The 24528-nt window shown below is 40.6% G+C and overlaps 1 protein-coding gene and 1 non-coding gene across 2 annotated transcripts in view; both read right to left on the bottom strand.

The window, feature by feature from the left end:
• STX12 (syntaxin 12) overlaps positions 1-24528 on the bottom strand; it is a 36658-nt gene that overhangs the window by 2558 nt on the left and 9572 nt on the right. The window contains exons 2-8 of the mRNA XM_021683608.1: positions 18421-18490; positions 16368-16467; positions 11330-11467; positions 7781-7824; positions 5534-5639; positions 1712-1784; positions 916-998 (exon numbers count right to left, since the gene is read on the bottom strand). Coding sequence (XP_021539283.1) covers positions 916-998; positions 1712-1784; positions 5534-5639; positions 7781-7824; positions 11330-11467; positions 16368-16467; positions 18421-18490 — 614 coding nt within the window. The remainder of the gene's footprint in view (positions 1-915; positions 999-1711; positions 1785-5533; positions 5640-7780; positions 7825-11329; positions 11468-16367; positions 16468-18420; positions 18491-24528) is intronic.
• TRNAE-CUC lies at positions 11045-11117 on the bottom strand. The gene has a single exon. It is a non-coding gene; the product is annotated as a tRNA-Glu (tRNA).

Raw genomic sequence — 24528 nt, 5'->3', positions numbered from 1 at the left:
TTTTGTTTTTTTTTTCCTAAAGATTTTATTTATTTATTTGAGAGAGAGAATGAGAGAGAGCCGAGTACATGAGAGGGGGAAGGGTCAGAGGGAGAAGCAGACTCCCCGCCGAGCAGGGAGCCCGATGCGGGACTCGATCCAGGGACTCCAGGATCACGACCTGAGCCGAAGGCAGTCGCTTAACCAACTGAGCCACCCAGGCGCCCATCATTCAGTTTTTAAAAGGAAACACTATTATTAAATACAAATTTCCTTAAGAACATTTCCAGGTAAAATACAACTATCTTAGGAACATGGAAAATGACTGAAATGCTGTTTATTAAAAAGCCATACAGCACCAAACGGAGAGGAAATGAAGAGGACCTCAATCACAGTACCTGCACACTTGGATAAAGACCCAGATAAAAGTCACAAAACCAGAGTTTCAGCTAATATGTAAAAAAAATAACACTTCATACAAAGTAGAATGATTAACTCCCATTTATTCATAGAAAAATGATAACCCCCTACTTATTCACAAATAGCAGTTGGAATTGATTTTCTGTCCATCCTCTGTGGCTGCAGTCAACATAAAGAAGCCACAAAGTCCTACTTTGTACCTATTACTATACTAATTGACAAATTTTAGCTGATCAGAATATAAAATTAGCCTTATACCAGATTTAGGTATCATGCCAGCTTCTGGGATTAGCCTTGTAGCTAAGAGCCTTCTGTGTCAGTTTATTCAAGGACTGATGTCTTTTTGTAGATTTCTCCACAGAGGAAAATATTAAAAGTGGACTGCGACTGCAATTACGACCACTGGCCCCCAGCTGAAGCCTAAGCCAAAGCCTGCAGCTGTTCTCAGTGTGTCAGTGAGCTGTGATGGCTCATGAAGTCTGCAATACAGTGACTTTCTTTGGTATGTGCTCTTACCTGATAGTAAGCAGCTCGCTGTAACTGATCAGTGGCTCTCTCTACATGTACCTCTGAGCTTTCCACATTGGCTTCTATGCTGTCTGCAAATAAACAGAAGGGCAGTGGATGTTTTTACCACAATCAGATGTTTCAAGATTGCAAATTAAACACACTCTTGATGTTGTGGGTCCTGGTTTCACCATTCCACCATTCCGACTATCCAGCCATGGAATCAAAAGTTACTAACTGGGTAAGACGATAGCTCTATTCTTCAGAAATAAACACTGAACTATTTTAGTGGCAAGGGGTTGTGAAGTACGCAACTTACCCACGAATGGTTCAGAAAAAATTATGTATACACATGTATATTTAGAGAGAAAGAGAGCAAGTCTAAAGCAAATGGGGGTAGAATGTTAACAAGAGGTAAATCTGGGTAAAGGTTATAAAGGAATTCCTTGTAGTCTTTTTATTTTTGCAACTTTTCTAAACTTGAAATCATTTCCAAATAAAAAGCTTTAAAAAAAAGGTTACTAATCCCAAAATGGTTTAAGTTTCTGGAGATAAAAGCTGGGAAGCCAACAGCTATTTCCCTAAACAGCCAAAGACTTAACAAGAGGCAATGGCAAGTGAGCTGAGTAATCACGGAAGTCTCACTTTAGTTTCTACATCTGACAATATAAAAAGGGGGCCAAAAAATGAATTTAATAATTTCTAAATGGCATTCATAATTTCCTAAGATATGTCTTACTGACTTCTTCACACACAAGTACTACTATCAACTCACCTTGAGGTTAAAGGTATCAATGATACATACCAATTAGATCACCTTGATCATGGATCATCATGGCCAAATCTTTAAATATTTGATTGACATCCAAAATATCAGCCTAAGGAACATAAAAAATAATTAACATCAAGCAACATGTTAGACAATTCAATTCCTCTACTTAGCTAAAATTTTGGTGTAAACATAACACATGTGTTTCTAAGGCTTATGAATCATGCTTTCTCCATAAACTGAAAATGAAAATAATTAATATCTACTAAATGCCTACTATGTGCCAAGAACTATACCAGGTAGGTAATTAAAGCACAGACTCTTGAAGCCTGACTGTCAGCTAGAGAGAACCCAGTCTTGCTGTGTGAAGTTAATCCTCCACAGTCTTGTGGTACCATCTTAGGTTAAGAACCTCTCTGGGCTGTCCCCTCTAAAATGTGGACAATGACAGTACCCATTTCCTACTAAAGTGCAGAAGCACTAAATAAGTTGATACATTTAAAGTTCTTGGAACTGTGCAGTACGCACTTTGTAAGTGTCAGCTATGATTAATCATTACTTAGTTGGTCCTCATGACAACACAATGAGACATGTATTATCCCCATCATACAGAAGAGAAAAGTGGGGCTCAGAGAGGTTTGATGACTTGTCCCAAGGTCTCAAAGCTAGCAAGTGGCAGAGCTGAGAATTAAAAGTTCATGATGTTTTCATTATGTTACTATGCCTCTTTGATATTTACATTAATCATTCACTCTATGAAGTCAAGTATCTTTGAGGATAATAAGGCTCAGAGAGGTTATATAACTGTCTAGTCATAAAGCTGATCAGTAAGGAAACTAGGGATTGCAGCCAGAATATCTCTAAAGCCCATGCTCTTCCGATTGTAATACACTGCCTCTCAGAACGCTACAATAAAAAACAATGCTTGAAAGCCATGACTTCCGAATCATAACTTGGCCAGACTAGTTCTTACCAGAACATCAAAACCTTAATTACTTGCTAAGAATCTACTGTAGTAGGGACAGTCTGCTAGTTGCTGTGGATACAAAAAGGCTTACTAGCTAACGGAGGTGGGGGGTGGGATGAGCACACAATAAGATAAATAAGAAAAGTCATTATATAGGAAGTGACTACTAAACGGTTATAGGAAGGTGTGTAGAGGAAGGCTTGCAGAAGCAGCAGGACTTGAGTTGTACCTTTTTTTTTTAAAGCTTTATTATTGGGGCACCTGGGTGGCTCAGTCATTAAGCGTCTGCCTTCGGCTCAGGTCATGATCCCAGGACCCCGGGATCATGACCTGAGCCAAAGGCAGACGCTTAACAACTGAGCTACCCAGGCACCCCTTGAGTTGTACCTTAAAGCAAAAGGGAAGCCATATAAACAAAAAGTTAATTGAGTTAAAGAGCAAATAGCCCAGCTTGGTTATAACATGGGTGTGAAACCGTGATTTATAATAAGAAATATATATTTAGTCTTCATCCCATTCCTGGATCAGAGCTCCTAAAACCCTTGAAATTTCCTAAGTTGTAAAAGAGAGAAAATTAGCTTTTGTTACTTATAACACATCCCTTTCAACCACACCTGAGCTTAAAGAACAAGCCCCTCAGGATGGGGGCTGGTTGCCAGGGGAACCGTGTTATCAGAGGGCTGGAGGCTGAATCAACCACCAAGAGCCAATGATTTAATCAATCATGCCTACATAATAAAGCCTCCATAAAAACCCTAAATGGCAGGACTAAGAGTGCTTCTGGGTTGGTGAACATGGAGGTCTAGGAGAGTGGTGCAGGTGGAGAGGTCATAGAAGCTCCTCACCCCTTCCACATATCTTGCCCTGTATATCTCTTCCATCTGGCTGTTCCTGGGTTGTATCCTTTTATAATAAACCAGTAACCTAGTAAACAAATTGTTTTCCTAAGCTCTGAGCTGCTCTAGCAAATTAATCAAACCCAATGAGGGGGGTCATGGGAACCTCCAACTGATAGCCTGTCAGTAAGCATAGGTAACAACCTAGACTTAGTTGGCTTCCCAAGTTGGGGGGGAGGGTTGTGGGACTGAGCCCTTAAGCTGTGGGATCTGATGCTAACTCCAGGTACAGTGTCAGCACTGGGTTAAATTGTAAAACACTTAGCTGGTGTCGAAGGATTGCTTGATGTGGAAAAAGCCCACACATTTGGTAGCCAGAAATGTCAGATGCGCAATGTGAGAGTCGAGGAGACACAACCTCTATTCCATTAGAATAGGATATTAGATGTATATTAGATGTAGGAAATGACTGGATATGAAAATCCAGTCCCAGCTAAGGCACTCGGACTTAATGCTGAATGCAGAATTTGTGAAGCGCCTATTATGTTCCTGACGTCCTCTACCTTACATTCCTTTCCTTAGCTCTGTGTTTCACTCGACTCTCTGCTATAACAGTATTTCTAACGTTAGAGAACCAAGTCAATGGTTAGTTGCAGTAGGTGAAAAGAGAAAAGATAGGACATCTTTGAAGGCAATAATATTATCAAACTTGAGGATGAACTGTGACACTGATGGTCTCTAGGGCAGTGGGTCTCCACTCTGAATGCACATTATAATCACCTGGGAAGTTTGAAAAAAAAAATCTTGTGAATATTTGCCCATTTTTAGCCTAAAAAAAAAAAAGGAATTTCACATAGTCAAAACTAATAGTTGGCGTGGGAGGGAGAACAGCTGGGCATTTGGGGGAAAAAGTCTTCAAGTGACTCTAAGGTGCAGTCAGATCAGAGCCACTGCCACAGATGAAGGTCATGGAGGAGCTCCAAGTTTCTCCTCTCTACAAAACCCCTCCTCCTCATTGCCCACCCCCCGCTCCAGGGATGGCAGTCCTCTAGCTGCATGGAGGAGAAAATTACTCAGGTTTAAGAATATACGTGTCATTATGTAAAGTTAAAGTTGGAAAATCAGGTAAGAAAGGCCTCAAGACCATTCCCTCAACCCCCACCTTAAAAACTGTTCCTGTTCAATGAATCATGGAACACTACATCAAAAACAAATGAAACCTGTTCCTGTTCCTGTTTCTTTGCAGTGAAGTCATATCTACAACTTGGGATTGGACTATGGGATGCACAAAAATTAAGCAAACTTTGGCCTGCCTTTATTCTGAGCTATTCAGACTAAACAAAGGGGCTCTCTTTCTCTTTTTTAAGATTTTATTTGAAAGAGAGTGAGAGCAGGAAAAGGGGGGTGGGGTGGGGAGAGAGGGCAGAGGGAGAAGCAGACTCCCCGCTGACCAGGGAGCCTGACACAGGGCTCGATCCCAGGACCCCAGGATCATTACCTGATCTGAAGGCAGACGTTTAACCAACTAAGCCACCCAGGTGCCCCAAAAGGGCTCTCTCCAAAGAGGTCTGGGGGCGAATTTTTTTTTTTTTTTTTAAGATTTTATTTATTTATCTGAGAGAGAGAGAGAGCATGAGCGCAGGGGAGGGGCAGAGAGAGAGGGAGAAGCAGCTGAGCAGGGAGCCTGATGCAGGCTCAATCCCAGGACCCTGGGATCATGACCTGAACCAAAGCCAGACGCTTAACCACCTGAGCCACCCAGGTACCCTGGTTTGGGGCAAAGTCTTAATGAGCAATAAAGTATTTGTTTGCCTTGCTCTGTTCTTCATGCATAGTCTCCCACAGACCATGTAAGATATGGTATTTGAGTCTTCCTGGGCACCACGACCAGTACCACCATAAGAGAAGTTCAAATTCACCATGATTACATTGAGACATAATACGCAAATCACATTAGGACTCATTTCATGCTTTTTCATAATCACTGAGAGAAAATGCAGGTGGATAGGAGTGCAGATACATGGAGTCAAACAAAAAACACGACCTGGCTCTTACCTCCAGCTGCCGAATTGCTGTTTCTCTCTCTTTAATAAGTTCCAGATCCTGTTCGGTGATGGCCACCTCATCCTCCTGGCTCTGCATCTGGTTCCACTCCTCATGGCTGCAAGGCAACAAGCACACTAGCTGATTCTCCCTCTCTAAGGTGTGCATGAGACACTCACAACATTACTACCAGCGGAGCCTAGCCAAGGACATGACCGGCTCCAACGCCTCCGGGATCGATAACAAAGTCCTTGAGGGCCACATTCTTCATATCTGGAGGCAAAGAGCTGCTTTTACCAAGAAAACAAAGTCTCGGGGCGCCTGGGTGGCTCAGTTGGTTAAGCGACTGCCTTCGGCTCAGGTCATGATCCTGGAGTCCCTGGATCGAGTCCCGCATCGGGCTCCCTGCTCCGCGGGAAGCCTGCTTCTCCCTCTCCCACTCCCCCTGCTTGTGTTCCCTCTCTCGCTGTGTCTTTCTCTGTCAAATAAATAAATAAAATCTTAAAAAAAAAAAAAAAAAGAAAAAAAAAGAAAACAAAGTCTCAGCTTCCCTGGGCAAAACTGAGATGAAGCAGGATTATGAGGGATGGGACTCCTTGCTGTTTTCCAGTTAGAGGTGCACCTACAATCTTGCTAGGGCTTGCTAGACAAGGAAAGCAGACAGAGACTTGAAGTCAGTGAAGCACACTGGCCCATCCTCTTCTAGAGCACTCTCAGAATATAAGCTGTGTTGGTCTCTTGGGTACTAAATGGGTGGAGGAGAGCAGGCTAAGTGACCTGTCAATGCTTCCCCAATTAGTCTAACAGAATCACATCTTCTGGTTTTCAGAACATTCCTTGAGATTATACTTTGGGTTAAATGCCTCTTTTTTAAAAAATATTTTTTAAGGTTTTTTATTTATTCATTTGAGAGAGAAAGTGAGACCACGAGAAGGGGGTGGGTTAGAGGGAGAGGGAGAAACAGACTTCCCACTGAGCAGGAGCCCAACATGGGGCTCGATCCCAGGACCCCGGGATCACGACCTGAGCCAAAGGCAGACACCTAACCACCTGAGCCACCCAGGAGCCAGTGAGTTAAATGCCTCTTAAGAGAAAACTAAAATAAAAAGATAGTGAAATGTTATAACTCTTCTTTTCAGGTACCATATTTAGAAGAAAGGCATACTACATATGATGCTAGACATAAAACACTTCAAAAATTCCAACAGTATGCATAAATCAGACATCATCTCCACAGTATTTAGTTTCACCCCACACTGGAGATACAAAAAGGAGTAAGAGCCCACGAGGCACCCCTCTGAGGCGCTCACAGTATAGTGGGAAGAGAGAGATTCATACCTACGATAGAGCACTTTAAGTTCTAAATTAATAACACCAACACATTTTTTTAAAAAGATTTTTATTTATTTATTTGACAAAGAGAGACACATCAAGAGAGGGAACATAAGCAGGGGGAGTGGAGGAGGGAGAAGCAGGCTTCCTGCACAGCAGGGAGCCCGAAGCAGGGCTCGATCCCAGGACCCTGGGATCATGACCGGAGCTGAAGGGAGACGCCTAATGACTGAGCCACCTAGGCACCCCACCAACACATTTCTATGGAATTAGTTAATTCAGTCTGGAGAAATTAAGAAAGATGTCTTTCAGATGCAAACTGTTTGCTTTTTCTTGTACTACTCCTAAAAGAATGAGTTGCCTCCATTTTACAGATGGGTAAACAGAGACCCAAGAACTTTGAAAAAATTACATCTGAATTAGAGGTAACATCCTAATCTGTAGATTCATGGGTTCGTACTTATTCCTAGCGAGCCAGGCTCTCTCCCCAACACAAACATATCAGAGATTTCTCTGGCTCTTTTATTCACCTTCAAATTGTTTCTTCCCTAATTCAAAGATCTTGGAAAAGCCCAAGGTTTTGACTTTTTTATTTTATTTGGTGGATTATAAGTCACCCACCCCAGGTCTTCCTTTATTTTTCCTTCTTCTCCACACTGATTTTTAAAATTAGAAGCAAAGGGACGCCTGGGTGGCTCAGTCGGTTAAGCGTCTGCCTTCAGCTCAGGTCATGATCTCAGGATCCTGGGATCGAGTGCTGCATCAGGCTCCCTGCTTAGTGGGGAGCCTGCTTCTCCCTCTGCCTTCTGTACCCTCTGCTTGTACTCTCTCTGACAAATAAATAAAATCTTAAAAGAAAAAAAATTAGAAGCAGAAAGTATAGAATCCATCTCAACTAGCCAGCAGGTTGTACGGATAATTCCTTACCCATCAAATGAGACGAGCTGCTCCTCTCTTTGCCTCTCCTCCGCCTAGAAAGCAGATGGCATTATTGCTGCTGTTATCCAGAAACATGTCACAGACAGACACACAAAACAATGGCTTCCTTTCGCTACAGTATAAAGCAACATCCCTTGGCTCCAACAGGATCTGTAAGATGACACAGGGCTCTGGCAATCTGTATCAACTAGAAAATGGGTGTGAAGTAGTTGAAAGCAAATCTGGGCTCAGAATGGTAACCTTACTAAATAGGATGGAGGGAACACGGGTTGGAGAGAGCAGTAAACAACAGGGAGGCAGAATAAGGGAAAGAGTTGAAACTTGCAGGGAAACAAATTTTCAGAACATGTAAAGATTTAAAAAAATGGACATTTATGGCATATCAGGGCACTAAAGTGGCAGACTCATTTCAAAGATCAGTCTAATGCATGTATTAAAAAAAGTTAAGAAAAAATGTTAAAAGAGCAATCTATTCCCATTAAAAAAGAAGTCTTTCCCTTTTCTAATAGCAGTAATTAAAAGAACAAGGAAAATGAAGAAAATTTCAAAATTCTACCCACCCAGAGGAACACTGTGAGGTTTTTTGTTTTTGTTTTTTACTTTTTCCCCAAATCAAGAAACAAAAGTTAGTGCCCTCAAGCCTACCTCTATGCCCTTCTCCAATTACAACGCCCCCTCCCTCGCCCTTAAAGTAACTACTATCCTGACTTTACAATGATCATTTTCTTGTATTTTCAATACAGTGATATGTATCCTTATTTAATATCATTTTACCTGCTTCTGAACTTCACATGAATGGAATTATACTGTTTGTACTCTTCCATGCTTTGATTGGATCTCGCCAGATTGTGCCAGATCCATCCCTGATGCTGAATGTAACTGTGGTTCATTTATTTTCTTCGCTGTATGATACTACAGTATGCGAATATACCATAATGCATTTACCTATTCTACTACCGATGGACATTCAGATGTGTCCAACTTTTGACTACTACAAATAATGCTGCTATAAACATTCTTATACATACATCCTGACATAAACATTTACAGTTTTCTCTAATATATATCAATAGATGCCATTCATACAAATAAAAGCTCATTGGGGTCCCTAATAATTTTTAAGTGTTAACAGGGTCCTGAGATCAGAAAGTCTGAGAAACTACTGTTCTATTGGGTTGTATCTTTTTCATACTGACTCATGGGAATTCTTTATATGTTCTCTATATATTCTGGTTACTAGTTCCTTGTCAATTATACATATAGCAGTATCTTCTCCCTGTTTGTAGTCTGTCTTTTCACATATTTACCACTTTCTTTGCTCTTCATTCTGTTCTGCTTTTCAGACTTCCCATATGGGATCACCTTCCTTCTGCCTGAAGTTCATTTTCTAGAATATTCTTAAGTAAGGTGTCCTGAGAACAAACTCACTTTTGACTGAAAATGTCCTTAATTCTCATTCTGTATATCTTCTTTCACTGGGTTTAGATTCCTAGGTAGGCAGTTACTGTCCTTTAGAACATTAAAGATAGCCCTCAACTGGCTTCCACTGTTGCTGTTGAGAAGTCAACTGCCAATCCAACTATTGCCTCTCTGAAGGTATTCTATTGTTTCCCTGGCTATTTTTATGATTTTCTCTTTGTCTTTGGTGTTCTGAAGTTTCTCTCTGATGTATTTAGATGAGAGTCTTTTATTTATTCTTTTTGGGATTTGTTGGGCTTCTTGAAACTGCAGATTAGTGTCTCTCTTAAGTTCTAAAACATTACCAGCCATTATCTCTTCAAATATCACCTCTGTTCTATGTTTGCTCCACTCTTATTCTGAAACTCCAATTAAAACTAAGTCATATCCTTTCTCTTTATTCTCCATTTCTCATAGTCTTTCTTCCTATTTAACTTCTTAACCCCCGTCCTACATGCTGATACATAATATCATGAGATAGATAATATCTTCTATTTTCTAGTTAAATCATCTATCCATTAAGTTTTTAGTTTCCATATTATGTTTTTCAATTCTAGAAAGTATTTTGACCCTTTTCCAAAGTTTTTTGTAGTTTCCTGCTTCCTGCAGATGTTTTCAAGATTTTCTTTAAATACAATAAGGACAGTTGTCATATAATTCTAATACATGAAGTCTCTGTAGGTCCATTTTACCTCATTGTTGTTTCTATTAGTTCTTGTTTAGAGTTATTTGTTTCTTTGTGTACTTGGGTATTTTTAACCCTGTCCTGCTCACAACACTTCAAAAATTGTTTGAGGGTATTCTTTCAGGGCTAGGATAAAGGTGTCTAACCAGAGAGGATTTGTATTTGCTTCTGCCTGGTACCTAGGTACTCTACCAGTCCAGAACTACTTGAAACTTGAGGCTTTCGGATCATTCATGTAGTATAAATTTGGGCAGTAAATTTGCCTCAAGGTTCCTCTGTGGTACAAGTTATTGCCTGGATTTCCCCCCTCTCTCCTGCTGTCCTCCACCGCTTGCTCAGTTCAGTGCTAATGCAATCTTTTTGTAGGAAAGAAGGGCTTACTTCTGGTTTACCCATACCTGAAGGATACAGCCTTTTGGGGTCCAGTTTAATTGGAGAAGCACCTTCTTTTAGATTTTCCACCTTGTCTGGACTCTGAGCTTTTCTTCCTCCTCATGCCACATAGACATCAAAACTAAAGTTCAAGTTTGCCCTCAGTAAATGTACTCCATGCAAAAGCAGTTTCAGTGCTCAGCTTACCTCTCTGTGGGTTCTCATCTTCTCTTAGATTTTGACCTTAATATTTTCATGGCCATTTTATATTTTTGAGAAGTTGGGTTGTTAAAATTTAGTATTTGGGGGCGCCTGGGTGGCTCAGATGGTTAAGCGTCTGCCTTCGGCTCAGGTCATGATCCCAGTGTCCTGGGATCGAGTCCCGCATCGGGCTCCCTGCTCCTTGGGAGCCTGCTTCTCCCTCTGCCTCTCTCTCTCTCTGTCACTCATGAATAAACAAATAAAATCTTTAAAAAAAAAAAAATTTAGTATTTGTTAATTTATTTCACAGAGAGGTCTAGTGAAAATAACCTAGCCCTGCTATATTCTAGGATATTGATTCATTGTTTCTTTTCTTAAGTTTTTAATGTAAGACAAATAAAATTAAAAAAAAATCACACACAATTCTGTCACTTTTTCAAATCTTTGTGCATATTCCTTTCTAGTGTTAGACCACAGGCATACATATTTTTTTAATTTACTTTTATTAAAACAAATTTTTTTTTAAGTAGGCTGCTCACCCAACATGGGGCTTGAACTCACAACCCTGAGAGCGAGAATCACATGCTCTACCAACTGAGCCAGCCAGGCGCCCTGCATACGTAATTTTTATATGGATTGTACCAATCTGGCATTTTCACAACAGCTAATGTCTATGTGTATTATTATTGAGGGGGAGCAGGTAACAAACAAAAGCTAATGGTCAAAATGGTCAGAGTTAGGAGGGGGAAAAAAAAAACCAACAATGTGGGAAAGAACATCCTGCAATCGCAAGGGTCTTCTTCTTTTGGGAATAAACTCACCGAGAGACGAGATCCAGCTCTTGCTCTGGCAATGCTCTCCTTTTCCTTTTCAGATACCCTTCTCTGAACAGCCTGGAAGTTGTTTAAGGCTGCAGAGAAGTCATTCATGAGGCGTTCTTTCTGAAGTTTTTGCTGGCGCTAAGGAAATAAACAAGGACTTGAAATTTCATACTAACCCTATATAATCTGGTTTTAATTCCCATTAAAAGCAAAATTATTCCTTCTAAAGATTTCCAACCAGGAAAATTACTATAAAACAGGCTCTTCCTTAAATTAATAAATTTGTTCTTTGCTAACTCAAATCCCTCATTAATGCCACAGACCAAGTCTGAATTCTCCTTTCATTCTGACAAACCTGGGAACTATGTGTCTTTTACCTTGTAAGGTAATCTCAGAGGGAAATGCAATTGAGAATTTTGGTTCCCTGGAGAATCTAAAAGCAGAATAAGTAACTTTAGGCTCAGATTGAACCCCAAAAGAGATTGTTCTATGTTAAAATGTTAAAAATATTCATCTACACTGAGTTCAGAGCTTCCCTGAAAACTACAGAATCATTTTCCTTCATACTGTAGTGAAGTTTAAAATCTTGGAGAACCTGAAAACTATTACAGGCTATCTTTACTAAGCTTACTGATTCTATGTCTCAAAAAAACACATACTGAGAGAACCTGTTATGGGCTGAGAATACAGAAGTAAAAACTCATCTCTGACCTCAAACAGCTTACCAACTACTTATAGATAAGGGATATAGACACACAAGTTACAAATCAATATAAATAATTGCTATATCCAATTAGTAATACGGGAGTTTGGAGGCAGGTATAATAATCATTAAGAACTCAAGTGGCCAAAAAGGCCTAGAGAAAGTGGATACTGAAGGAAGAGAAAGGTCTGAATAAGCAGATGGAAGAAGTAAGGCAATTCCAAGTAGGAAAACAGTGTGAGCAAAGGCATGGCAGTAAAAATTTGAAGAGGCTCTATAAGGAGATAGTTTGACTGGAACCTAAGTTTTTTTCATGAGAATAGCTAAAAGAACTAGAAAGACAGAGAAGGGGCTGACCAGAGCAAGTTTTAAATGCCAAGCTAATGAGTTTGGGATTCCATCCCTAAAGAACAAAGAGCAACAAAGATATCTGAGCAGGAAACATGATGGGTACAAAAGGATAATTTAGAAAAAGTAGTCTGTGATGGTGTACAGGGTAGGATGGAAAAAAGAAACATGTCAAAAAGACTATTGCAATATTCTAGGTTAAAGGTTAGGAGTACATTGTATCCGTAAAGGGAACACTAAAGACATGAATTTAAGAAACATTATGACTTAATGACTGACTATGGGGCTACAAGGGAGCTAAAGTCAAGAATGACTCAAATTATCACACCTGGGAGAATTATGGTAATATTGAAAGCAAATTTATTTTATTTTTTTTTAAAGATTTTATTTATTTGAGAGAGAGAGAGAGAGTGAGCACATGAGCAGGGTGGAGGGGCAGAGGGAGAGGGAGAAGCAGGCTCCCCGCTGAGCAGGGAGCCCAATGCAGGACTCGATCCCAGGACCCTGGGATCATGACCTGAGCCAAAGGCAGATGCTTACCCAACTGAGCCACCCAGGCACCCTGAAAGCAAATTTAGATGAGGAACTTTTTCCCTTTTTCTGGGATTTTTTATTTTCACACAAACATTATAACAATAAAAGGGAAAAACCAGGGTGCCTGGGTGGCTCAGTCGTTAAGCGTCTGCCTTCGGCTCAGGTCATGATCCCAGGGTCCTGGGATCGAGTCCCACATGGGGTTCCCTGCTCGGCAGGAAGCCTGCTTCTCCCTCTTCCACTCCCCCTGCTTGTGTTCCTGCTCTCGCTATCTCTCTCTGTCAAATAAATAAATAAAATCTTTAAAAAAAAAAAAAAAAGAGGGAAAACCATCATTCTCTAATCTCACAATCCAAAAACACTATCTTCTTTTTTTTTTTTTTTTTGAGTAGGCTCCATGCTCAATGTGGGGCTTGAACTCACAACCTTGAGATCAAGAGTTGTATGCTCCACCAACTAAGCCAGCGAGGTGCCCCACAAAAATACTATCTTTAAGTATATCATAAACATTTTCCATGTTATCATACTCTTCACAATTATGGTCTTTGTTACATAATATTCTATCAAGTTGATCTAGTAAAATTTATGTAAACATTCCTTCTAGATTCTTCCCAGGTTTTAACTATTATAAATAAAGCTAATGTGAGCCCCACTGTAATTGCTAATATTAATACAGTGCTTACTATGTACCAGTACGGTTATAAGTACTTTAACATAATACTTTAATCTATACAACAACCTATAAGTTAGGTATTATTATAGTCCCTATTTTACAGATCAGAAAACCAAGGCACAAAGAAATTAAGTAATTTGCCTAGGATCACACAGTCAGTAAGTGGAAGGGGTAGAATTTTTTTTTTTTTTTAAGATTTTATTTATTTATTTGACAGAGAGATAGAGCGAGAGAGAGGGAACACAAGCAGGGGGAGTGGGAGAGGGAGAAGCAGGCCTCCCGCCAAGCAGGGAGCCCAATGTGGGGCTCAATCCCAGGACGCTGGGATCATGACCTGAGCCGAAGGCAGATGCTTAACGACTGAGCCACCCAGGCGCCCCGGAAGGGGTAGAATTTAAATACAGGAAATCCACTTCCAGACTACAGTTTTTTTTTCTTCCAACCTTTTTGCCTTAGGACAAATTTGTATGAGTGGGAATATTAGGTCAAAAGGCACAAACTTTTTTTATGACAATCAGTATTATCAATCAGCTTAGTTAAGGGATTTGGGTGAAATGGGAGGAATTCAGTATAAGACAACACATTAAATTTTAGATGAAAGCAGTATATTCAAGAGGAGATATTAGACTAGGAATTGGCAATATGGGCCTAGTCCTTAGAGGTTAAGGGCTAGAGCCAGGAAAAGATCTGGGGGTCATGTTCATAAAGGTGCCAGGGAACTCATAAAAATAGATAAGCCTCCTGAGGGAGAAAGCAGAGACTAAGAAAATGAGAGGTCAATGGCAGAGCCTTGGGACATGCCTACTTCTAGGAAGACAGAGAATCAGAGAAGGAGGCTGAAACTCCACCTGGGGAAAGAGAAAAGAGGCCAGCAAAGGATACCAGAGTCCGGAGACACACTGAAAGGGGATCATGGAAAGAAGAAAACCGTTTCAGTAGAGATGGGATGGGCTGTTTCAAATGAGACAGAAAAGTGAATAAAAGCTCAAAAAAGCCCACTAGATTTGGCAATGAGAAGATCACTGATGATAGCACATGAATATGAAAAAAGACTGAAAGGAGGATATACGGTCTGATATACAGGACAGGAGCAAAAAGATGGTGGTAAGCTAAGATTGATTAGATGAAGAAAGAATCGAAAGGGCAAACGGTATTCAGCACAACAGGGGAAGGAATCAAGGAATTATGTGTAGATCTATTTCGTGTTCTTAATGATCCAATGTAATGGCAGGGAACAATAGCATGGATGATCCAAAAATAACTTCTATTTGATTTTGGAATACATTAAATCCTTCTCTCTCTCTCTTTTGGTAGCAGATTTAACTTTCTATTTATTTTTGCTTAGGCTATTAACTCTTAAGTACTTTCAACACTCTGTTTTCATCAAGATCCTTAGACTCTCTTTTTATTACTAAAACCATCCACAAGCATGTATTCCCTAAGTGCCCAGCTGGGAGGAGGGAAGGGGTGATTTTTATTGGAGATACTGGATGGCAAGGGGAACTGGTCTCTAAGTGAAATATCAGCATGAATAACAACAGCACACCCATGGGCGACCAAAGGTGATTACATTAAGATTACTTTTTATCAGAGCTGCTTTGTAGCACAATGACAAAGCATCTAGTCTTGGCTCCTCTCTTTTGTGCAAGGGGGCACCAGAACTCCAAAGACTAAACATCTGCTTCATTAAACAGTTTTGCCAGGTATGGGTTAAACTAACATTTTCAAACTTTTTTTGATGGAGACATGCAGAAATAATGTGACATCTTGACCTAGTTCCATATATACACATATGTATGAAATGAAAGCTTCCTGTAATAATAGTTCCCTTTATTACATGGTATACATTCTGATATTCCTACTCTATTTTTTAAATGATGATTACAGCACACTAAAATTATTTCATGTTACAACTAGGCACAACTCACAGAATGAAAAACAACCCAGAACAGGGAAGTTGTAGGCTTTGTCTTTATAGCCATCAGAGAATAGGACATCATCAGAAAAAAATCAATAATAAAAAGCAAAATAAGTCAAGTGCTCCCAGAAATGGTAGAGAAGCTAAAAGAAAAATGGAATCACAGTAGGCTAAGGTAGATGGAGAAGGTTTTTTTTTTTTCCTGGAAGAGAGAGGATTTGAGGTAGACCATGAATGACAAGTAAAACAGGTCAAGCCACAATAAAGGAGGAGGCACACTGACTTCAGGAATGTGTGAAGAAAAGGCCCAGCACATCAAGGGAACAATGAACTCCAGTTAAAAATTGTGTGTTTTTAAAGGATCTCAATGACCACTGAATAAAATAACTTGAAAAGAGAAATCCTTTCCCCTGGGCATTTCTTCAACCTGAAACCTATGAATAACTCATGATGGGACATGAAAGTGACTGCAAAATAGAAAGCAAAAACATTTGATTAAAATTTATAGAAACTGACTACAAAACAAACTAGGACCAAGCCTGCAAACATAAAGCTGCTGGCCAAAACCCAGAGATGCAAACATTGAGAATGTTTACCAGTTAAGCTCATTTTATCAATATGTTAGTATGTTATTATTAATAATAGCAGCAGATACTGATTACTACTAAATGCCAAGCACTTTGCAAGACCCGGTGCACACATTCTTTCTACTGTCACAACAGTCACATAACCCCATTTTACAGATAAGGAAAGTGAGGGTCAGAGAAGGTCTACCCCAAGTTATTTTTGTTTCACACACTGCCTTCCCATTAAAACAAAGTCCTTTCCTATTAAACAAACACACACACCAGAAAATACCAACCTGTTCTGAAGCAGATAAGGGAAGAGGCAAGGACCCTAATTCCTTCAGTAATTCATTTGTTTCCTTGGCGAGCTGATTTGTAGAGTGCTGTAACTGTTGCCTAAGAGAGAAAAGACACATTTCAGGATATTCCCACTCCTCAAGAGCTGTTACAGTTAGTACAGTTAGTTCTCAGAGTGCCCCAGTGCAGGGAATGAAAGGGGTACTTGAAGGAATGGGTTCCCAGAGGCCCAGGTTCACAAAAAAAAAAAAAATCCAGAAATACGACTCAGTCAAACCCACCACAAGGCATCTTCATGTTACTCAGTAGAAAGAACCTACCTCAGTGAAACCTGCTGATCAGGTATTTTAACTCTTTGGGGAGAAAAGAAATGCCTATCAGCAGTTCTGATAGAAATATAAGAGCAACTGCCCCCCACATCTAAACCTAATAGTTTGAACACACCAAGGTCTCACAAAACTCTCCCATCCACTGCCCAGCAGTTCTGCCTAGCTGCTGTCTGTCACAGGCCACTGACTAGAGACGGAATTCAGACACTGGGGGTTGGATGAAATGTGCATTAAAAGCACAGCTTCTACCCTAGGGAACAACTTCCAAAGATCTACTCCCACGTTCTTGCTTAAAGCTGGCACTTTTTCAGCTTTATTCTTGGCTCCCTATCGTCCTTCATGCTCAACTTTCTGGCTCTTCCCTCCAAAACAAAGAAGCCCTGTACTGCATAAAAACATATAAAGAGGGCGCCTGGGTGGCTCAGCTGGTTAAGCGACTGCCTTCGGCTCAGGTCATGATCCTGGAGTCCCTGGATCGAGTCCCGCATCGGGCTCCCTGCACGGCAGGAAGTCTGCTTCTCCCCTGACCCTCCCCCCTCTCATGTGCTCTCGCTCATTCTCTCTCTCTCAAATAAATAAATAAAATCTTTAAAAAAAAAAAAAACATATAAAGAGTATAAGGGGAAGAATATTAAAGAGGGAAGAATATGCATTCTATTAAGTGGGATTGGAAAGTAGTGGAAACATAAAAAGAGCCCCTTTTAGTCATGGTTTCCTCTACTCCGCGGCTATTTCTACAAAGGTTTTGAGGGAGGACAGAGAAACCATACTACTTAATCGTTACCATTTTTTCACTGCACAGGGGCCTCCCAGAGAAAAAACGAGGGAGTCAAAAACAAGAGGCAGTCAAACAGGAGACTGTACCTCCCAGACGTTACTAACACATCCAAAGATTTTTCACATCTCCCTGAAAAAAGTTCAAAGTAGTAAGTCATTCTCTCACTTCACACTGACTAGGACAGGAAACAAAGAATATCATTCAGTATATTTTAAAGATGAAGAATAGAACTTCAAAAAGCATAAATGGGGGCGCCTGGGTGGCTCAGTCGTTAAGCGTCTGCCTTCAGCTCAGGTCATGATCCCAGGGTCCTGGGATCGAGTCCCACATCAGGCTCCCTGCTCAGCGGGAAGCCTGCTTCTCCCTCTCCCACTCCCCCTGCTTGTATTCCTGCTCTCACTGTCTCTCTCTGTCAAATAAATAAATAAAATCTTTAAAAAAATAAAAATAAAAAAAATAAAAGCAGAAATGGGGTCAAAAAGGATGTAATAAAAAGAATCACGAGTTCCTACTACCAGTCCATTCTCCTCTCCCTCAGACGCCCCTCAGATCATTGTGAATACATTTTTCTAATATTTACAGTTGGAAATCCCACCAGACTAGAGGAGCTCTGCAGATCATCAGGAGTTCTGTGCCAACAGGAGGCTCATTTAGGCAGAATACAGTTTAACAGTGGTAAAAGTTCCCTTCCCTACTTCCTCAAAGTATTCTGCTAAACAGCCCAAGGGGAAGAAAGAATCTGAGTTTGAGGATTTTGAAAGGAGCAGAGATCACAACCCATGAATATATTTTGTTGCCCCTCTTCCAAATCCAGCTATTACTTCATGTCCCACTGCCTGTCATTCTGAGTCCATAGGCCGGAAACCTAAGCTGCCACGCAGCAAGGACAGTGGATGTGTCCTCAAAGGGCCCTCACAGAACCCAACACATTAGGAAGCTACTCACAGATTTTCCTGTAGCTTGCTTGAGTCCTGCTTAGTTCCTAGTTGGCTCATCAAATTCTTTATCTGAGCAGCTGGGGAGAGGGGGGGAAAAGATTTATTTAAAAGAAAAATACATTCATCATGAGCAACCTACTTCTCAAATCACTAGTCTCTCTCCACATCCTGAATAAGTACATGCAACTAACAGAAAGCATGTTATGATAAAAAATTTGGCATATATATTCCCTTCTAAAACTAATTACGAGGTTCACCTTTCTCCTATAGATAACTGTGTCACCAAGTAAAGGGTAGCAGTTTTGTTCATCATTCCCAAAGAACTTTCAAAATTTTCCAGATTTCCCATGGAAATCTAGTTTAAAATTTCAACTAGTTTAAAATTTCAACACCTTTGAAAGGGCCTTACTACCAAATATCAACTCGCAACAATTAAAATTTAAATTCATAACACAATAATTTTTCTATAGCAAACATTTTTGGAAAGACAATGTACATTTGTTATTAATAACAAATTACCATTAAAAAATAATAATAATAAATTACCATTGACTGAACACCTCTATGTGCCAGGAGCTTTTATATTAGGAGCTCTGTATACATTATTTTATTAATTTTCACAGCAACAGTCTGAAGTAGGTATATCTTCATTTTGCCGATGAGGAAATATATTTAGATAAGCTATATAAGTTACATTTACATAAGTTAATTATATAAGAGTACACAATTATTAAGTAACAGAGCAAAAAATTCAATCCCAAATACATTGAACTCCAAGGCCTATGTTCTTTTAACTATGTTGTTTACAGTCAAATATATGGTTTTGTTCAGATAACGTTCTCTATCTTTTCCTAGATGTTTTGCTAAGACTAGAAAAGTTCATGTTTGAATTCTAGATGTTTAGGCCTCTAGCCCTGGACTAGGAAAGCAGAGGTCCAGAGGAACTGATCATCTACCAATAAGGAGAAACACTCTAACACCAGCTTGCCTGGGAATGTGAATAGCCCTGTACCTCACTGATTTGTGCATCAGAAATAGAGCGTTGATATCTTTTTTTTTCCTTATTCTAAATATTTTTGGTTTTTTTGTGGGCTTTTTTGAAGTGTAGTTGACCTTTTGATTTCTTTTGTGTCCTGCGTTCTGTTCTTTTTCTGGTTGGGTGGGAGGATGAAGGAGTTAGATTCATTCATTCATTCATTTGTAGAGGTTGGAATTTTCTTGTATTTCTTTGTTGTTGTCTGCTTGCTTGCTTGCTTATTTATTTGAAAGAGAGAGAGAGCACATGTGCGTGTGGGGGGCAGAGGGGAGCAGAGGGAGAGGATCAGAGAACTCCAAGCAGACTCTGAGGAATGCAGAGCCCAGAGCCTGACATGGGGCTTGATGCTGAGCTCGATCTCACGACCGAGATCACGACCTGAGCCAAAACCAAATCAGAGATACTCAACTGACTGCACTACCCAGGCACCCCTGCTTGCTTGCTTCTGAAGAGCATTCACTAACTTCTATTCCAAGTTGCTGGAGTACAGACATAACAATAGAGTACTCCTTGCCCAGAGGAAACACGATTATCTCCAAATTTCACCAGAACTTCAAGAGATAACAAAACACAATAGGTATATGACTCTTCCAGTCAAAACAGTCTCCTTTGTGAGGGCCTTTCCTATTCTCTCAGCATTAATGCCAAAGTTTCACTTGTGAGATACCAGACTGCTAGATGACTGGCTTAGTGGAAGATGAGGAGGAAACCAATGTATATTACATCATTTGTATATATTATAGGGAAAATGTACATACAATGCTTCCATATCCAGTAAGAAAAAACCTTCACTTATTAGAACTTAGGATAGGGTGTTCCTTAAAATAACAAAATTTAAGGTTCAATCATAATCTTGCTCTTAATCTGGTCACCAAGAGTAATAAAAAGGTGGGTGCCTGTGTGGCTCAGTCAGTTAAGAGTCCAACTCTTGATTTTGGCTCAGGTCATGATCTTAGGGTCCCGGGATCGCGGACTGGCTCTGAGCTCAGCGGGGAGTCTGCTTTTATCTCCCTCTCCCTCTGCCCCGCCCCTCCATGCTCTCTCTCTAAAACAAACACACAAATCTTAAAAAAAGGGAGAGAGAGTAGTTAAAAAGCAAACTGAAGTTTATGAAATACCAAGTTACCTTACACAAACACTGATGAGTTAATAGCCTCTAAGTCTGATAAGAAACAATGATTAAGCAAAATCTAATTGATTGCTGGTGACTCTACTCCTAAGTAGCAATTGAGCAACCTAGTCCTTAGAAATATGTACGAGTTATTTCTGTCTAGCCGAAATCACTACATCATGGGTGTTACAAAGCAAAAAAATCCCAAAGCAAGAATATATAAACTTGGGGCGCCTGGGTGGCTCAGTTGTTAAGCGTCTGCCTTCGGCTCAGGTCATGATCCCAGGGTCCTGAGATCGAGCCCCACATCGGGCTCCCTGCTCCGCGGAAGCCTGCTTCTCCCTCTCCCACTCCCCCTGCTTGTGTTCCCTTTCTTGCTGTGTTTCTCTCTGTCAAATAGATAAATAAAATCTTTAAAAAAAAAAAAAAAGAATATATAAACTTGTAGCACTTCAAATTATGATTTTATCTTATTTTGAGACCATGTTTTTGTTTTGTTTAGCAAAAATGTAACTCTAATTTTATAATGGAAATACAGTGTTCAAGTGATTAAAATTTTGCCTTTTGACCAACATTCCTAAAATACATCAATTATTCTATTAAGTGAGGTTACTTTTAGCTTAATGGTTCCACAGGAAAATGTAAGCACCATAATGAGTGCATTTTGCTAAGACAGCATTCTATAAGATAAGTAACAGTTTTTCATCACTAACATGTGGAATTTCCCCTCTTATCTCAGTCAAATTGGAATCAGGATACCACTAGAGCTATCAACTGGCTAGCCATACAAATAATTTATAAGAGGGCAGACATTAGCATTAATTGAGCATTTATTATGTGCCAGACACTGGGCTAGGTACTTGATGTGATATAATAAATAATACATTTGGTCATTGTCCCCAGTTCCTGACACAAAGCACCTAAAACCCTTGGAATATTGTGCACAACAGGAGTGTCGTTTGTTATTCATAAAGATCCCCCTTTTTTTTTTAAAGATTTATTTGAGAGAGAGAGAGAGAGAGCACGCGTACTCACGCATACACAGGGAGAGGGGCAGAGGGAGAGAGAGGAGAATCCTTTAGTAGACTCCCGGCCTAGTGCAGAGCCCTATGGAGGGCTTGATCCCAGGACCCTGAGATCAACATCAAGAGTCAGCTGCTTAACGGACTGAGCCACCCAGGTGGCCCATAAAGAGCCCCTCTGAATACACTGAGTTTATGCTATTAGGGTGAGTTAGAGCTAGATAGCCTTAGGTTGGGTGGGGCTAGTCACCAGAACTACCAAGTGATTATGTTGGAACTTTCAGCCCCACCCACTGACTTCAGGGAAATGGCGGTGGGGGGCAGGGATGATAGGCACTGCCCATTAAGATTAAGCGTTATAAAAACTCTTGAACTCCATTTGATGAGCTTCTGGGTTGGTCAACAGGTGAAGATACAGGGCGGGTGTTGGAGGGTGTCCGAGCTCCTTCCTACATACCTTGCCCTGGGCATCTCCTCCATCTGGCTGTTCCTGAATTATGTATGTAATATGTAAAATGTTTTCCTGAATTATGCGAGCTGCTCTAGCAAATTAATCGAACCCAAGGAGGGGTTCCTGGGAACCTCGGATTTACAGCCCACTGGTCAGAAGCACACATGATAACCAAAACTTGCAATTGGTGTCTGAAGGGGAAAAGTCATGTGGGACTCAGCCCTTAACATGTGGCATCTGCTATTAACTCTAGGCAGACGTATCAGAATTGGGTTAAATTGTAGGAAATCCAACTGGTGTTTGGAGAATCTCAGAATTGTTTGGTGTGTGGAAAACCCACACATCTGATGTCAGAAGTATTGAAAGTAGAGGAAAAACAGGAGTATTTTTCCTTTACACTTGATATGCATTATTTTATTTAATCCCAACAACCCTTTAAATAAGCATTATTATCTCAATATTATAGATGGGCACACTGAGGCTCATGAATGTGACAGAACTCATTCGTTCATTCATTCGTTCATTCATTCATTCAGAGTACCTACTCTATACTGTCCTATGCTCTAGAAGACAACTACTCTTTTTTTTTTTTTTTTTTTTGACACAGCGAGAGAGGGAACACAAGCAGGGGGAGTGGGAGAGGGAGAAGCAGGCCTCCCATTGAGCAGGGAGCCCGACGCGGGGCTCGATCCCAGGACTCTGGGATCATGACCTGAGCTGAAGGCAGACACTCAACGACTGAGCCACCCAGGCAGCTCGCGGACTGCTCTTAAGATGCTAACATTTTAAAGAAAAGAGATAGACAATAAACATATATCTTTGGCGGTGATTAAGTACTATAAAGAAAAATAGCGGTGCCTGGGTGGCTTAGTTGGTTAAGCATCTGCCTTCGGCTCAGGACATGATCCCAATGTCCTGGAATTGAGCCCCCATCGGGCTCCCTGCTCAGTGGGGAGCCTGCTTCTCCTTTTCCCTCTGCCTTCTGTTCTCCCTGCTTGTGCTCTCTCTCTGTCAAACAAATAAATAAAATCTTACAAAAAAAAAAAAAAAAAGAAAGAAAAATTCAAGTACGGGCTGGAAAGACAGGGCAGGGAGAGGGCACTAGCTTACACAGTGTGGCTAGAGATAACCTCTCTGAGAAGGTGACACAGAGAAGAGATCTAAAGGAAGTGAAAGATCAAGCCATACAAATATACGGGGAAGAAGCTTTCTAAAAGAGTATGAAGTCAAAGTCCCAAGGCAAGAGTGCTTCTTTTTTTTTTTTTTTTAAGATTTATTTATTTATTTATTTGAGACAGAGAGAATGAGAGAGAGAGCACATGAGAGGGGGGAGGGTCAGAGGCAGAAGCAGGCTCCCTGCCAAGCAGGGAGCCCGATGCGGGACTCGATCCAGGGACTCCAGGATCATGACCTGAGCCGAAGGCAGTCGCTTAACCAACTGAGCCACCCAGGCGCCCAAGAGTGCTTCTTGTAAATGAGGAACAGTGAGGAGGCCACTGCAGCTACAGTAGAGGAAGCAGGAGAGGGGTAAGAAAAGTGACCAAAGATGTAGAGGCCAGATCGTATAGGGCCTTCTAAACTAGAACAAGGACTTCAAATTGGAATGAAATGGGAAGACACAGAATATCATAATAACTGGAACTCAAACCCAGGGCAAATTCCAATGGCTATATTCTTTGTGCCACCTTATGTTTTTTCAAAAGGCTGAGGCTTAAAGGAAATAGAATGGAGTGACACAGGGCAGGCCTCAATTCCAGTGTTCTACTTAGCCCCACCCTACTTATCTGATACCTCCCTAACTTAATAGCTCTCTGCCCCAGGTAGGCTGATATCCTTGCTCTAACCTGCTCTCTTCCCCAACTCCCTCCCACTTTGGGGAATATTCCTGTGTACTCTCCAGAGTCCAGCAGAGCGCCAGGCACCCAGTGGGTACATAAATCATTGTTGGTTGAGTTTACCTCTTTTTATATCATGACACTTTCTTTAAGGCAGAATATATGAATGAACATGAGCTGGGAATAATAAGACCTGACCTCTAAGCCACACTTGACCATTAACTAGATAACATGGCACCAAGCAAGTCATTTCATGTTGCCGAGTCTCTCTTCACCAATTGTATGTGATATTCAGGTTTAACTAACATATACTGAGTACTTACTATTATTAGAATACTTACATTTGTACTATTTTTTCCTCATTAAATCTTTACAAGTATGTGAGGAATAAATGTTCTCTGAGTCCTCCTATCACTGCTCAGTGCTGAAATTCAACAATAATAAATAAGCTCTAGTCCCAGAATGATGCTATGCAACCAAGGAGTGTTTTTTGCAAGCCAGAGTCTGGCATACAGAGGTTCCACCTGTGTACAAATGGGACTGGACAGAGTATGTGCCTCAGGAGGGCAGGGACCACATTCTACTCATTTTTGAATTTGCATAACAACACACACACACACACACACACACACCCTCCCTCCAGAAATAGTTGGTTGAATA

Source organism: Neomonachus schauinslandi, chromosome 4 (assembly GCF_002201575.2).
Source record: "Neomonachus schauinslandi chromosome 4, ASM220157v2, whole genome shotgun sequence".
Classification (NCBI taxonomy): Eukaryota; Metazoa; Chordata; class Mammalia; order Carnivora; family Phocidae; genus Neomonachus; species Neomonachus schauinslandi.
The sequence above is the reverse complement of the archived record's forward strand: the minus strand, read 5'-3'. Positions and strand labels throughout refer to the sequence as shown.